This window comes from Nuphar pumila, chromosome 12 (genome assembly GCF_984573655.1).
Source record: "Nuphar pumila chromosome 12, dmNupPumi1.hap1.1, whole genome shotgun sequence".
Classification (NCBI taxonomy): domain Eukaryota; kingdom Viridiplantae; phylum Streptophyta; class Magnoliopsida; order Nymphaeales; family Nymphaeaceae; genus Nuphar; species Nuphar pumila.
In genome coordinates, this window is record NC_143260.1 from 38,955,702 (window position 1) to 38,973,171 (window position 17,470).

General features: G+C 38.9%; 1 protein-coding gene across 1 annotated transcript in view; it reads right to left on the reverse strand.

Annotated features, from left to right (window-relative positions):
- Positions 1 to 17,470, reverse strand: part of LOC149820784 (DNA polymerase zeta catalytic subunit-like) — a 64,130-nt gene that overhangs the window by 23,561 nt on the left and 23,099 nt on the right. The window contains exons 8-15 of the mRNA XM_089981852.1: positions 13,645 to 15,355; positions 11,952 to 12,197; positions 11,705 to 11,830; positions 11,313 to 11,620; positions 10,815 to 10,960; positions 7,494 to 8,088; positions 7,157 to 7,303; positions 5,445 to 5,720 (exon numbers count right to left, since the gene is read on the reverse strand). Coding sequence (XP_089837978.1) covers positions 5,445 to 5,720; positions 7,157 to 7,303; positions 7,494 to 8,088; positions 10,815 to 10,960; positions 11,313 to 11,620; positions 11,705 to 11,830; positions 11,952 to 12,197; positions 13,645 to 15,355 — 3,555 coding nt within the window. The remainder of the gene's footprint in view (positions 1 to 5,444; positions 5,721 to 7,156; positions 7,304 to 7,493; positions 8,089 to 10,814; positions 10,961 to 11,312; positions 11,621 to 11,704; positions 11,831 to 11,951; positions 12,198 to 13,644; positions 15,356 to 17,470) is intronic.

Sequence of the window (17,470 nt, forward strand, 5' to 3'; positions counted from 1 at the left end):
CGCTGAGCGAGCCTACAAGGAGTACCTGACCCTGCGTCAAGGCACCCGTACCGTGGCGAAGTACACTGTTGAGTTCCATCGTCTATCCCTGCGAGTGCAGATTGAGGAGACCACCCCGCCAGCAGGTCACGAGGTATATTTCTAATCTTCGTCCTGCTATTTCTGATGATTTTAGTTGTGTCACAGTTGAGTCATTAGATCAGGCAAGCAGTTATGTCATGAATGTGGAGGAAAAATTGAAAAGGAGGCAGAAATATAGAACCTCCCGTAGTGATCAGTCCAATCGACCCAAGTCGAGTTTCCCAACTAGAGGATCGAGCTCCCCTAGGAAGGAAGACTCAAAATCCACCCCTAGAGTAGACCCTAGCAAACCCGACCAGTCCGGACTCGCGTACCATACCAGATCCAAGGCCAAGCCTAGTGAGTCTACCATCCGTTGTTTTAGGTGTCAAGAGTTAGGACATGTTGCGTCCAAGTGCCCCACTGTGAGCAAGAACGCCCATTTTGTCGAGAGTATTGTTGAGTCAGTGTCTGATAGTGAGAGTGAGCGTGAGTCGTTGGTTGAAGAAGATGACAAGAGGGAAGTCGTAGAGTTTGACGGCAATGTCGAGAATTTATTGTCCATCCGCCATGTTTTGACCGCACCCCGAGAGTCGACCCCTGCAAAATGGTTGTAGAATAACATCTTTAGAACCTAGTGCAACTGTGATGGGCATGCATGTGATGTTATAATTGATACTGGGGCGTGTGAAAATATGGTGTCTGAGAGTGTCGTGTCCACCTTGAACCTGAAAACTGAAAAATTGTCTCAACCATACAAGATGGCATGGTTCAAAAGAGGGAACGAGGTTTCCATCACCCAGCGTGGTCTATTTCGGTTCTCCATGGGGGAACATCACCACGATGAGGTGTGGTGTGATGTAGCCCCTATGAGTGTGTGTCACATTCTTTTGGGACGTCCCTGGCAGTTTGATTGCAAGACCATTCATGATGGCCTTAAGAACATGTATTCATTTATTTAACGGTCATAAAATAGTCCTCCCTATCAATGAGACCGGTTTTCCCACCGTGGATAAGCATGAGCGAGTTCCTCGTCTCGCGGGCTTATCTTATCAGACTTTCTTGAGCCATTGTAAGGAGGAGGGTTATTGTTATGCCCTGGTGGCTAAGTCGTCTATGAGTATGTCGTTGTACGTTCCCGCGGACATCGTAGCCCAAATTGAGGAATTTTGTGATATTATGCCAGACGACCTTCCCGTTGGTCTACCCGTGATGAGGGTGGTACAACACGCCATTGATTTTGTCCCGGGATCGAGTCTCCTTAACCTCCCCGCGTATCGCATGAACTCATTCGAACATGTCGAGTTGTTGAGGCAGGTTCAGGAGTTACTGCAAAAGAGTTTTATTCGTGAAAGTGTGAGCCCTTGCGCAGTACCCGCCTTACTCACTCCTTAAAAAGATGGGTTCATGCGCATGTGTGTTAATAGTCGAGCAATCAATCGCATCACTGTCAAATACCGTTTTCTCATTCCTCGATTGGATGATGTATTTGATATGTTGGTCGGTGCCTCTATCTTCTCCAAAATTGATTTAAAAAGTGGGTACCACCAAATCTATATCCGAGAAGGGGATGAGTGGAAGACGGCATTCAAGACACGTGATGGATTGTATGAGTAGTTAGTCATGTCATTTGGGTTATCAAATGCCCCGAGTACCTTCATGAATATGATAACCCAAGTGTTGCGCCCTTGTATAGGGAAGTTTGTCGTTGTCTATTTTGATGACATTTTGATTTATAGATCGTCTTTGTCTGCTCATTTAAGTCATCTGCGTCAGGTCTTAGAGATTTTAAGAAGGGAAAAGTTGTATGTCAATGCCAAAAAGTGTGAGTTTATGACATCAAGTGTCGTATTTTTGGGTTTTATTGTGTCGGCTGATGGAGTTAAGGCGGATCCCGCCAAAGTCCGTGTGATTGTGGAATGGCCTACCTCAAAGACTATAGGAGAAATCCGTAGTTTTCATGGGTTAGCCACTTTCTACCGTCGTTTTGTGAGAAACTTCAGCACCCTCATGGCCCCCATCACGGAGTGCCTAAAGGGTACTAGTTTCCATTAAACGTTTGTTGCGGGAAAAGCCTTCACGTTAATTAAAGAGAAAATGACTAGTGCCCCTGTCTTAGCCCTTCCTGATTTTAGTGCAGTCTTTGAGGTTGAGTGTGATGCCTCTAAAGTGAGAATTGGTGCAGTCTTCAGTCAGAACCACAGACCCATTGTTTTCTTTAGTGAAAAGCCGACTCAAGTCAGGTGTCAGTACTCCACTTATGATGTTGAGTTTTATGTCGTGGTACATGCCCTTCGTTATTGGAGGCATTATCTTATTTATAAGGAGTTTGTTGGATCATGAGGTGTTAAAGTATTTGAATAGTCAAAAGAAGTTGAGTGTCAGGCATGCCAAGTGGGTCAGCTTCTTGCAAGAGTACACCTTCACGATTCGCCATCAATCGGGTACTCTGAATAAGGTAGCTGATGCACTTAGCAGGAAAAATAGTCTTCTGATGACTATGCCAGTGCAAATCATTGGGTTTGAGCAGTGCAAGGAGTTGTACCTGACGAACCCTGATTTTTAGCAAGTTTGGGAATTGTGCCTCTCCTCAGATAGTACAGCCAACCCACGGTTTAGTATACATAATGGTTACGTTTTTTGAGAAAATAAGCTATGTGTGTCTGCATTCTCTCTTAGACTCCAATTAATTTCTGAGTTACATGAAGGGGGACTAGTTGGGCATTTTGGACATAATAAGACGTTCGCTTTGTTACATGAATGTTACTTTTGACCCAAATGCGCAAAGATGTTGTCAAGTTTGTTCAAAGTTGTCAAATGTGTCAAGTGTCCAAGGGTCAACATCAGAATAGTGGTTTGTATACTCATTTGCCCATCCCTGAGCAACCTTGGGAACATGTTTTCATGGATTTTATTGTGGGTCTTCCCAGAACTTTGCGGCGTTTTGATTTTATCCTAGTTGTGGTTGATCGATTTTCGAAGATGGCTATCTTTGTCCAGTGTAAGCGAACCACCGACGCTTCGTTAGTAGCCTCGTACTACTTTAAGGACGTGGCCCGCTTTCATGGATTGCCCCACACCATTACCTCAGATCGTGGCACGCGCTTTATGAGCCATTTTTGGAAATCATTATGTGCCTTATTGAAAGCCAAACTCCAGTTCAGCAGTGCTTACCACCCACAAAGAGATGGCCAAACCGAAGTTGTGAACCGCACCCTAGGAAACTTGTTAAGGAGTTTATTGGGGGAGAATGTCAAAACATGAGACCTAGTCTTACCGCAAGCCGAGTTCGCATACAACAACTTCATCAACCGGTCCACGGGCAAGTCTTCTTTTCAAGTGGTTTATGGTCGGTTACTGACTCATGTAGTAGATCTAACACATGTGACCAGTTTCCCTGACCCAGCCCCAGACGTGTTTGATGCCATTGAATACGTGCGTGATATACATAAGCAAGTCCAAGCCAAACTTATGGAGAGCTACGAAGCTTACAAAGCTTTCGTAGACCAAGGTCGTCGCGATGTTCAGTTCCAAGTTAGTCAGTTAGTATGGGTTTACCTGCGTCCTGAGCGTTTCCGAGTGGGTACTTACGGTAAGTTGAGTCCTAAAAACCATGAACCATTCAAAATTATTCGGTGATTGGGTTTGAATGCCTACCTCAGTGAACTGTCCGAAGATTAGCACATTTCGCCTATCTTTAATGTGTCTGATCTATATGCTTACTGTGGAGATAACAAGTCGTCAGAGCCGACTTCCTCCCAACCAGGAGAGAATGATGCAGAGTAGGACCAGACTGGGCCTATACCGCGTGACCCAAGCACGGCCAAGGAACCCGACCCACCACAGGGGATGGACGATCGGACCCGGGAGCTGGATCCGATCACAGGTAAGGTGACCCGATGCAGGGACGTGTTGCGTACCTACTCCAGACGAGCACAGGTTCGGACGCCATAGATCCAGCAGAAAGACGACTTGGGTCACGACTCGGGTCCAAGACTGGACCCGAGACCCAGGTCCGCTAGCCGTCTTTAAAAAAACCTCTTCTAGGGTTTTGTGGGGGCAGAGAATATTCAAATTGCAGCAGTTTTTTCTTCTATTTTTTTTCTGTCAGCAGTTTTCCTCTTGGCTTTTCTTCCTTTCTATTGTTTGTTCCCTTTCATTTACGTTCATTCTATTGTTCAGTTGAAGTTTACATTGAAATAAAAATAAGCCTCATCGATTTCGATGGGCATTACTTTCTGCACATCGCACGATCGTAAGGGTCGTGCCTTCATCAGCCGTAGTCAAAGACACGAAAGCTGATCCTCCTCACTGCATCACTACTACAGACTAAAAGGAAAAGAAGTCCCATTAATGAAAAATTGGACATGTCAACTTACAAAGAAGAGATGATCAAGCTGGAGTTAGAGATCCCAAATCAAGAAAGACAAGATCATGTCATTTCTTTCATCGCTATTGAATGTGTTCTTTGTGTCCAAAAGCAGTGAAATGAATCAATTAAGCATTTGAGGACATCAGCAGATACAACACTGGGTGTAAATGTAAACCACATACCCATGCCACCTGCCTATTAATAGTAAATATATCTACAATTAGGACTTAATAACAATGATTGCTGTTCTTGCCAACAAAAGCCAATGCCATATGGGTATAAAGAGGTAATATTGTATAATGACTAACCAATGATATTACATGAGATAATATCCAGCAAAGGCCAGGGGAAAGACCCAAGGACCTGATTTCCATGTGCGGTTTTTTCAAGAATGAATTGCTATAAGTGGAAAAATAATTGTTTAAGGAAGCCCTTCCAACTATACGTGGAAGAAAAAAGTCATACGTGGGTTTTTTTAAGAATTAATTGTCTCTAACAAAGAATACATCAAAATTCCATGTCAACTTCCAACTGAAGTATATAATCATAGGACTCCAGCATTTTGGTGTCCCACATTCTCCAACCTACAATTTCAGAAACTAGTTTTGAATAATTTATCCTTTGGGGACCACTTAAATATCTAATTTTTCAGAACATTATGATTCATCTAAACAACAAGAGAACATGACACATAATAGTGAACAATATTTCTAGTAAATTAAAAAAACTGATGTTTTTTTTAAGTATATTCCTTTTGCAAGATAGAACATGAAAAACTAAAAGCACATAGCACTATGCAATGCAAGGAATGTGTAACAAATGAAAGCATCACTAAGGTGAATACCTAATGCCTATTTGAAAGTTTTGCTGGTCTAGTGTGTTCGTTCTTAGTGTTGAGCAATATAAAAGAAGAAAATTGTAGCTTAAGCATAAAACCAATACCAGAAACTCCAAGATATTACAAACATCCAACAGTTAAGAGACTCACAAAAGCTCATCAATGAGAACAAACCTTAGAAGGCACATACATAACACCATTTGGTGTCAGCAACAACTGATCGCCCAATTCTGAAAGAACCTTAGCATCTGGCATATATGAACAAACACCAAGTGTGTTTGGCTTTGCAGGGATAACTTTCCCCAGACATGTAGAAAAGCAAAGATTGTATGCAATAATCATAGATGGATAAAGAGATTGGAAATCTAAGACAACAACTGGATTGGCATAAAACCCTGATTCTGGCTCCATGACAAGAGGCAGGCACTCCATAGCTGGCTGTGAAGCAACCTGGTAAAGCACAGAGGATTAGTGATTGTGAGATTTATTTCTATTATTAGCAAATTTTCTCAGATAAAAGTAACACATACATTCATGTTACAAAGAAAGCAAATGAAACTGAAAAAAGAAGTAAAAAATCGCACACATATTGAATGAAACTGCATAACAGTACAATAACCTGAATTTTTTTTTAAATATCATGCAAAAAGAGAAGGGTCATGGGATAAATGCATCCCTTCACTGCAACTCAAGTGCTTGTGCAATGTAATAAGTTCCCTTATGTCATGAAGGACCACAAAACAGGGTCGTTTCACAAGATCAATTGTAAGAGCTATAGGACACATCATCAAAAAACTTGCCAAGATAGGCACAAAAGAGCATATTCCACTTAGTTCATAGGAAGCAGCATCCCAGTAACACCTTAATATATTAATTTGCAATATATGGCTTTCTGATTAGTAGCACTTACCAGCCTCCTAGTGCAAAGACAATAATGATTTTCAGCCACTTGAAACAGGCATTACCGTTTTCTTATCTGGTTGTCACAAATGCTTGTGAATTTATCACAACCTATGTTACATAGGTGCGGGTGCGGCTGCGGCAATGCGGCACTTTAAAAAAACTTGGGTGCGGGGAGGGTGTGTATATATATATATATATAATTTTTTAACAGTTTTAAGTTAACACTTCATGTATGTGTGCATTTATGTATATAATATAGATAAAACTGGACTTGGTTAGGGTTAACTGAATCTACTTTTGGACAGAAATGGTCCTCAGTGTGGTTGACTTCATCTGACACAAAGGAAGCCATGTCCAAGTGTCGCACCCACATGGGTGCAGGTGCGGGTGTGGTGCCATGTTAGAAGAGTCCGTGTTACATAGATCACAACTATGTCTCAACACATGCACTCAGGATTCAGGAAACATGAGACTGGCTTCTGATGCAATTGAACATGTCGTAAAATCAAAAACCTACAAATACAAGGTGTTTGGTACCTTTTAGTAGAATACCTGATCCACTTAAAAGTGTATTTGGCATTTACCATTGCATTCATGTTGAATCTTAGCCTCACCACTTTTGAATATCATCAGACGTGAATACTACCAGCCATTACTTAAATCTTATTCTCCAAAGGAGATGAAATAATGACTCAGAGCACCTCTTAAGCCTCTCTTCCAATCTCCCTAATCTTCTTCATCACCATGACTATAACTTTTTGCAGAAATAGAAAATCATAAATCGAAAGTGAAAAGTTCATAGCATACAATTCAACCTCCACGGGTGGAACATATATTATAAAAAAGTTAACCACTTGATTATCCATCATAAGCTTCATGAAATGAATTATGTAAAGCACGATCAGGAACAAAGTCATCTGCATGAAGCATACAAGAAATTCACGATCAAACAAAGAACAAATAAAGAAAGACGTTTTGTTCACCTGCTGGCTACTAGGTGAGATAGCAAGATAATTCTGAGCATGAACCAGCCTCAAAAGCATAGATTCAACACGATACTGTGAACCTCGGGAAAGAACAGAGAAAAAATCAATGCCAAAAACACGAGCAAGCTCTGATGTCCGATTAAACTGCAAAGTGAACATATGTTTGTCAAAAAGCCTCATACTATACATGATGCTGCATAAACCACATCATATGTAGGGTAGTTATATGAAGCAAACCTCAAAATGGTCAATGAAAGCCGGATGGGGCTTAACATCTGCTTCTAAAATTAAACAAATAATTAAAAAAGAAAAGTGGGAGAAGATATCAACGGACCATATCAAGTTGATTCATTATCTCAAGATTCAGCCTTGCCCTGTCCACAACATACTGAATGCATCGAAATCTTGCTGCTCCAGGACCACTAGAGAACCATTTGGTCAATATTTTGCAGGAAATGTAAGGAACTTTTTGTCGAAGAACAGCTTCAGACACTATTTCTAGAGTGTACATAGTAAGTTTAAGTTCAGATCGTAGTATTCGCCAAAGATTGAGAACAATCCTTCCACCAACATGCACACCACTGGTGTGTGCGCGCCCCCACTCTTCTTCAATTATGGCATTGTTGGAAACAAGAGCATCAGCAACCATGGCTTCCTGGATCACATTCTTTGACATACAATTTCCAGGATCACTTGTATGTCCTGAATAAAATTTGGTTTGAGAGCCGGGTGTACGTGAGATATTCTTGAGTAAGCTTATCTGAAGAGAGGCAGCCCTTTCAGCCAAAAACCCCAAGGAACTTCCCTGTATTTCCCAACCCAAGAGAATATCTGGGTCCAATGAACCAATCAACTTCACAAAGTGTTCAAACAAATCCTTTTCTTTGGCACAAACTACAACCTTGCAACATGACAATCCATCAACACTTCTGCAAAACAATTGAAAAAAAAATGCATGAACACATGGGCCTGAGCGTGCTACAAGAATATAATTAGCACATGCACACAACAGATTAGTAGTAATTCACCAATGCATCCATTTCCAGCATGAAATATCTATAGATGTCATATTTGTGATGGATTGCCCTGGTTTTTTTTCCTTTTTATTTCTTAAGCATCAATTGGTGGTCAAGCAAGGTTGCCAAAGAGGGAAGAGGAATCGAAAAGTGGCACAAGGCGAAAGAAAGAAACAAGGGCCTTTTAAGTCCATGAGAAGCAAGAAACGAGAAATGACTATAAATGTTTAATGTGCAAACTAGGAAGATTTTTGAAATTCAAAACAATTTCTCATTACTATACTATATTACCATTACACCCACGATTAACTTGTAATGGAATAGCAAAAAAATATAGAACAAATGCCACTAAGGACTTACAAGATCACAACCACAATGTGCACAAGCACAAGTCCACTAAGGGACAATACAATAGCCAACAAAGGGCAACACAAGAGGATAAAAAAATGTATTCAATTTATTGAGCAAATGCTTTAGTAAAAAGCATAAAAGAATAGTGGGGGAAACACCCCTATTTATACAACAAAAGGAGAGAGTGGGGGGCATTGGGGGCTCCCACATAGAGACGTTTAGGAGCCCCCAACGGTCACATTTGTGAGCGTTGGGGAGTCTCAACGTCTCTATGGTCTTATGATCATAGAGCCCTCAATGGCTTTATTAATTACAAAAAGTATAAAAACAAAAAAAAAAAGAAAAGAAATAACTGTTTTATAAAACAGCTATTTATTACATATGTGAAAAGACAGAAATGTCTCTAATGGGCATTAGCTATTACAAACCTATATATATATATATATATATATATATATATATATATATATATATATATATATATTCATACATATATTTTAACATAACTAACTAGACTTTTTTATCTTTAAAAACATGAATGTTTTAAACCAAGCAACAATCATTACTCAGTAATGTCATAATACACAAATAGCAAATATTTGAGTATAAGCAAAATAGTACATAATAGTGAATATAATGAGAAGCAGATCTTGAACACTTTTTACCCTAACTTAATATTTTAAATTAATTAACAAAAATTCCTTTTATATTACTAAGAAAACACAGCTTTTACATAAAATTGAAAATGAGTAATCATTTATAATCTATCCCCAATTCAGTTAAATCAAATCAACTACAAACTTCTTTCTACAGGAATCACAATTCCTTAATTGTGTAAACATTTTGATAGTTTGCATGTCCAAAAATATCATGTGCATGGAAGCATGCTTCCTACAGAATGGGAGACAAGGTTGAAAAGTGCACAGTTTCCTACTTCTCAAGCGGTTTGCAGGGAAGCGAGCTTCCAACAATCTGTATAAGCTTCTGGAAACCATTGTCCAAAACCATTGTCCAAGTTGTGAAACGCATCAAGTTGGGGAGAAATGCTATAGCATCCATGAAGCAAGCATAAGCCTCAAGGTGGCAAAGCACAAGCTTCAAGAAAAGATATTAAAATATTTAAACAAAAAAGCAAAATAATCTAAAGAAAGATATAAACATTTATGGATTTGGTGGAGTGAGAGAGAGAGAGAGAGAGATTCATACACTCATGTTTGAATCAAGTTAGACACCAAGCAGGTATAACATTGTTTTTCAATTTTTAAACCATTTAAGACCAAATTTCCATTAAAGATAGTCACTCTCTACTCTGATGTCAACCTCATCAATTTACAAACTCAAAGTGGTGACAAAAGCCTGTCAAGAGAGAATTGGAGGCTCTCTACTCCCAAATGTACAGGATCACTCAAGTGATGGATATTGTCAAAATACTTTTGCATACCTCAATGAATGAGAACTATCTAAAAGAGATCTGGTTATGTGGTTTGTTGTTTTAAATCCTTTGCTACCTTGACTTTCAAACCCATTTGAATTTGGGTTACATTAACATTATCATAAGCACAAGAAGTTTTTGCAAGAAATTACTGAAACCTCCAACTTCCTAGAACTTGCAAATTGATTACAGAGAATGCACCAAAATAAGATTGTAACCATTGTGCAACTTGTCTGTGCAATCATAACTCATTTTTTCCCTCCTCTTCACCTGTTTCCTTTTTGAAACCCTCTCAGCAAACCAACAAAACTGGATTCAAGTATTGTAGAACAAAAATATTCAAAAACTTATATACATAGCAGTTCTTGTTGTATCCAAGTAAAAAACTTATATCTGTGTTTACAAAATGATCCATTATTAATAGATTGTCAATTCATTCTCAAGCTCACCATAATCAATAGATCATTTTGCAAACACAGATATATGATGCATATTTTTGTATCTTCCACTTCCTAGATAATTCAACATATTCAATGTTCAATCCTCAAAAACATAGCTTGGATAGCAAGTATGTTCATATGATAATCTCCAAACTCTGCACTGGATTCATGGTTGAATGTTTTCATCATAAAGTCAGGCAAATAGAAACAAAAACAAGAGAAGCTGTATTGCAACTTTAAAGGGTACTGTCACAATATGCATAAGATGCCTACCCATAGTGAAGAACATTCCACATGAAATAGAACATTCCACGTGAAATAACAACAGAAAACTCAAAAAATATTGTCCCTAGTCAGACCTAGAAATAAAAAAGAAAAGCATTTATGTGTGCCAATGGCAGAAGAAAAGTACAAACCTCTCAGAGGAACCATGGCAAGTATCATGCAGAAGAACAATAATTTCAACAGCATCATTCAGGTCCTCCTGAACTGCGAGAGCTATGAGATTGATGGCATCATACCGTGGATCAGGTTGCAGCTCTCCTCTTGATTCAGCATGAACCTAATGAACATAATTGACAGTGGCATTAAAAAATTATATATATTTGACTGTGGAGGAAAGGTAATCCAAAGTAATATCCAAAAAAATCAAACAAACAGAAGGGTACTTTCAGAAACATGAGGAATAGAGCAGCTTGATATAGTTCTCCTGCCCTACCTCATGAAACCAAGGATCTACCATCATTTTATTGTATTACTCTTAGACATTAAAAGATGTTCCATTTACTACTAAAGTTAAATTGGATACTCCTTGCACATTGATGCATTTAAATATAGTGAGACATCTGTAAGTCTACCCACTGGAATAACATCTTTCTCATCATTCCAGCATTTGGAATATTTTAATGCCTTACCTCAAGTAAAGACATCACAACCAATAGTGTCACAGCAAATCTAGCTACAGAGATGTCATTTCTAGTTGCAAATTGTGACACTAAATCAAATCCATTAGTCAACAGAAGTGGAAAACTTTTTTTCACCTCAATACTTAACAAGGTTAGCTGTTGGCCAGCACCATATCTTGCAGGGTCACGGAATCCGATTTGACTAAGAGGAGTAAGTTTTGATCTACTTAGTGGGCCAGAGATTTGTGAGAGATCACTTCGATTTTCATGAGAACTCTTCTCTGAATCATGAATCCATTTATCTGGAGCAAATTCTGCTGCAGCATCAGCATAACTAGCATGAATGTTCTGCTCAGAAGTTTTAAAACATTCATTGATTGTTTAAGCAGGCATACACTTACGTGATCTATCGACACATGAGGTCGCCATGGTGGTTTGAGAGACCACAGTCGCAGAGATATTTTCTGCCTCAGAGGATGTTTTCCCAGATTCAGAACGAATCAGTAACAGACTCTCTTTCTTGATACCTGACATTTCAAAAACTATTACCATTTTGAAGGAGTTGATGGTGGATAACAAAAAGGAATCTATACACATTTTTTTATTTTCTGCATCTCTGAAAGGTGAAAAAGCAAAAGGAATCTGTACCCATTTTTTTATTTTCTGCATCTCTGGATACCAGTTTTTGAAGCCACTTATAAACACAAGCAGGAGAAGGTGGTGACACTGCAGGAGTTAACAAGAATAAGAATGAACCATCATTTAAACAGTGAGTTGGAACACCAACTACGGCATCTGTGTATCGGGGAGCTGTCAACTTGGAATTGTTGATGCAAAATTTTTCTCCTTCATTCTTATTTTCCACGAAAAATGGAAGTATCCTGCCAAAGTTTGCTGGAAACAAAACCCAATCAGCACACAAATAAAAATGGTACTAGTTGATTAGGGCACAACACACATGCACGCGGACATTTCTCTAATTTTTGTTTTACTCCATCTCTTAAGTTGCTGAGGTTCCATTAACCAAAACCCTTTTCCGTTTTCCAAGGGAACTACGAATGTGATCTGTCTCCATAATTTAACTATGGACAGATGAAACTCTTGCAAGATCATAATAATCATGAAAGCATAAAAAAGGAAGCCTATTATTAATTGCAACTACAACCTGCCAAGAACTTCCAAGAAAAGAATGCATTCTGTCTTCATAGGTTCAACTATGGACAGTTGAAACTCTTGCAAGATTGTAATAATCATAACAGAATACAAGAAGCAAACCTCTAATTATTTGTAATCTACAGACTTTGTATCAAAAAAGCTAATTGATTCATCAAGGCAGTCAACTAACTGGCTCAATCACTATTAAAAAGTTTGATGAACATGGACTTGCCATATATTTTAGCACATCCAACACCCACCCACCCACCACCGCCTGGCCCCCTCAGACTCTCTCAAGTGCGCCCAAAAAACACATATACTGGTGAAACAGCACATGCCAAAATGTCGTTAAACATATATTATCATACGAATAAGTGCACATTTCATCCATTAACAATTTACAGCATAATGCAATATGATACGTACTTAAATAGTTCATCGTCACAAGCTTTTTTAATGCAGTATTATCAACTATCACTCTTAAGGTTTCACCTAAACTAACATAAATGACCAAGGTTAAATTGAGTACATAAAACTTTCTGCCAAGTCTTTAATATTCATTAACCAAGCCATACAAATTTACCATTAAAATTAAATAACAGATGAGATTAAAAATGAAAACAAAATGACGGTAATATTAATGTATGTAATTAATCACACAAATATTTACAGAACTGGTTTCCCTGCAAAAATTCAACTCCTGAGAAGTAGAACCAAATTACCTTTTTTGTGCTATCTGGTTTATAAAACATAAAGGCACTGTGAGTTATATTTTCCAAAGCCCCACAAGGGTTAGAAAGCCCCAACCTTCTCATCAGTTGGACTAGGAATGTAAAACTATCATAGTCACTAATCAGATTGTATGAGTCAACTAGCTCAAATAATTTAACAATAAATGTAAATGACTGGTTTCTTAGGTCAACAGTCAAATAGACTAAATCATCTTGATCCAGTCAAAAAGGTTGTAAATCAACTCGTTGACTTACATGATTACATGACTGGTAGTGAAATAAAATGCCAAATGATAGTTGTTTAGGAAAATAAAGAGAGAAATGAGATTTCATCAAGCAGAAACCAGGCACAGCCAAGTCAGAAGTAACGTAAGATAATATTAGTTCCCAAACAGGACAAAAGGCAAGAAGACAATATCCAACAATTTAGACATGTCGGTGTTGGAAGTACTTACAATCTGTAAGTGACTTATGAGCAGCAATATCAGCAGAAATACCTTTGCAGTGGATAAAATCACCATCATGAGTACTTCCTCCCATAGAATCACCGCCAGGACTCTGCTTTAATTGCTCTAAAGTAGGTGGTTTTCTGGCAAAAGTCAATGCAACAAGGTCCTCAGTGGATATCTCACTACACTGATTATCAGATGATGACATTTCTGCAATATGTGCAGCAAAATTCTGCATCTCACATGTGCCAGAAGAATTCTGCATCTCAATTGTCACCATGTCTTGGATGTCCTTGACTGGCATAGGACATGCATGGCATTCAGGATATCCAGCCCAAGATGGATCAGACACACCTTCCATGACATTCCCAGATGCAAGAACATTTCCGCAACTGGAAATTAGAGCAGATCCAGTAGGATGTCCTTCATCAGATGACAATTTTTCCTTCATGGTAAGAGATTTTTCCGGCAATCGAATGTGGACAATTGGACTGGAAACATGGGCAGAAGCCAAGTCAAAGTGATGTTCACCTTTAGTGGTGACACACTGGCTACAGCTACTCGGTTTCCATTCTCTGGGACAAACAGTTCTAGGTAAAACCAAAGATTCTCCATGAGACATGGACTGATCAACCACTGATGGTCTTCCTGTGTTTGTGCCATCCCAGTTCCTCCCATCAGTGGGCTCATCAATAAAATCAGGAGGGTGGATTGCTAATGTGCTTGAAAATGGTTCATTTTTATCCAGGCCAGCTAAAGGTAGTGCCCCATACCTATGAATTTTACTATCAAAACGTTTATTTTTACAGCCTTTCAGTTCTCTTTCTGACCTAGCAGTTGAAGTTGAATGATAAGGAGTTGATGGTCTAAGACAGGATAATTCTGAAGAGGAATAAACATTGTGGCCCCCCACATGTTTATGATCCTCATACTCCTCCAGACAGGAACAAGAACCTTTATGTAACCTTTCACCAGGATCATGACAGGCATGTTCTGATGCCACACAATGGTGGTCGCGCTTCCTCCTCATCAAAGCCCTTAAAGAAAATTCAGAAACTTCGCTTACTTCTTTCAAAACAGGAAATATTTTGTCAGGACAACCAATAGCAGAAGTATCCTGTTCACTGCCACCATTTTTTCCTGAACATGCAGTAGAATCATTGTTAATTTCATGAATGCAACATCCATGAGACACATCATTACCAGAGAGTGGATTCCTTTTATTCATTTCAACTGTTGACAAAGGCAAAGAGCCCCATGATGATTGAACAGTTTTAGACCCATTGGCGGGATCTCTAACACTGATGTTTGGTATCTCCTCCGGAGAATTCCGTTCGCATACACTGCTCTTCACTTCTAATAAATTACCAGAAGTGGAATTCAATAAATCTTCATCACATGAACCATCCAACTGAGGAATCAAACTTTCCGGTGAGGAAGGAACAAAATACTCAGGATTATCAGGAAAATCTATTTGCTCCTCAAACCCCTTAAAATTCAGTGTGTCCTCAACCGAATCAAGTATATCCTTGCATTCCTGTTGGGATTCAATTTCATATTCAGAATAAGCTTTTTCCAAAACCTCATTAACTGTAGCAGCAGGCAATAAAGGACTCAAAACAGATTCATGGGCAAGCTCATCATCGGAGTTCATGTCTTCCTTGGCCTGGGAAGAAGCAAGCCATTTTAGAAGGCCAAGGGCCTCGATATCACCAACCTGCAAAACAGAAGACACGACCTACAAATATTAAGAAAACACTAATGTCATGAGTTGCATAAGAAAGTTACAGCAGTGGAAATCCCCATAGAGGGGTCTATCTACAAAGGCACAGTCCACTAGCCTAATTGTTACTCGTTTCTACAACTATTACAGCTGAAACACCTTTCGCATACTGTTACTCGTTACTACAACTCCTTGATTTGCAAGGTCAAACGAATCCTTGCTCCAAGAGATTATCAACCTTCAGCTAAATGGAGAATCGAAGTGTAATATCAGGATAGATATTTTAGCAAAGCAAGAGAATAAACACATTCCAAATCACTAAAAGAACATGAATGACTGCATGTTGTTTTTGTAAAATTGTCTATGACAAGACAATACACATATGAGCACAAACACTTTAGAAAAGATGTGCACGAAGGCACTCTCACAACACTTGAACAAAGTACGCAAAAGCGTAGAAATAATAAACATGCACAATGGCATGTATTTTATAGAAAGAACAAAATGCTTGAGACTCTCAAGCTTTAACAATTACAAGGGGAAACACCCCTATTTATACAAATGCAAGAGGGTGCAAAGGAGGGCTCCCAAAGGAGTCGTTGGGGAGGCCCCAACGGTCACATTTGTGACCGTTGGGGGCCCCCAACGACTCTATTGGGGGACCCCCAATGCACCTTTTTGAAAAAGGAAAAATAAAAAAGGAAATACAAAAAATAAATATAGGAAAAATACAACATATTCTAAATGGAATATGCGCAAAATGGGAATTTACAATAATACCCTTTTCGGGTAGAAAATAAACTATGTATAAATATATATATTTATATATAGAGAGATATGTATACATATCTCGTATGCATATAAGTATATATATTTATACTTACAATAATGATTTTTGGGGATACATTTTAACACCCCCCCCCTCAAACTTACGGTGCAATAACCGCAAGTTTGCTAAAAAGGAAATGAAATCTGGGCGAACATAGAGCTTTTGTGAAGAAGTCTGCAAGTTGATACTCTGACGTCACGTAAGGTAGATCAATGACCTTCTTCAAGTATTCTTCTCTGACATAATGACAGTCCATCTCTATATGCTTTGTTCGCTCGTGAAAGGTATGGTTTTTGGCAATGTAAATTGCGCTTTTATTGTCACAGCATAGTTTGGTTGGTTCTCTGATAAGTACTCTCATATCTTTCAAAAGGCGTCGAATTCATACAATCTCCATGGTGGTAGATGTCATGGCTCTATATTCTGCTTCAGTGGATGACAAGGAGACCTTTTGTTGCTTTTTACATCGCCATGAGATCAAAGACTCGCCTAAGAAAACACAAAAACCAGTGGTAGAGTGACGGTTACTAGGGTCACCTCCCCAATCTGAATCAGTATAAGCAAGTAATTTTAATTCAGACGAAAAGGAAAGAAATACTCCCTTATCCATTGTTCCCTTCAAGTATCTGATGATGCGAAGAACAGCACTCATATGAACGGATGTGGGAGCGTACTGAAACTGACAGGCGGTGTGGATGGCATGAGATAAATCAGGTCGAGTAATGCTAAGATACATCAAAGAACCTACCAACTGTCTGTAAGGAGTGGGATCGGTTAGAGGAACTCCGTCGTCAATCTTCATTTTTTATCCCACGACTTCAGGAGTTTCGCAGATTTTGTCATCAGAAATCCCTGATCTGTCAATAATCTCACAAGCAAGTTTAGATTGAGATAAAAAATAACCACGTTGAGAGTAGGCAACCTCAATTCCAAGAAAATATGTCAGAAAACCCAAGTCTGACATTTCGAATTTTGAAGTCAAGACGGACTTAATACCCTTGACTCCTTGAACATCATCACCTGTTATTAGCATATCATCAACGTAGAGCAACAAAATTGCAATCCCTGCATTAGATTTTCTAGTAAATAAAGCAGTGTCAGTATAACATGAGGAAAAACCATTTTCCAACATTATACTGGTAAACCTATCATACCAGGCTTTGGGGGCCTGCTTCAAACCATAGAGGGTTTTTCGAAGACGAAGAACTTTGTCTTTAAGAATTATCATGCCTGGTGGGGCATCCATATACACTTCTTCGTTAAGATCACCATTTAAAAAG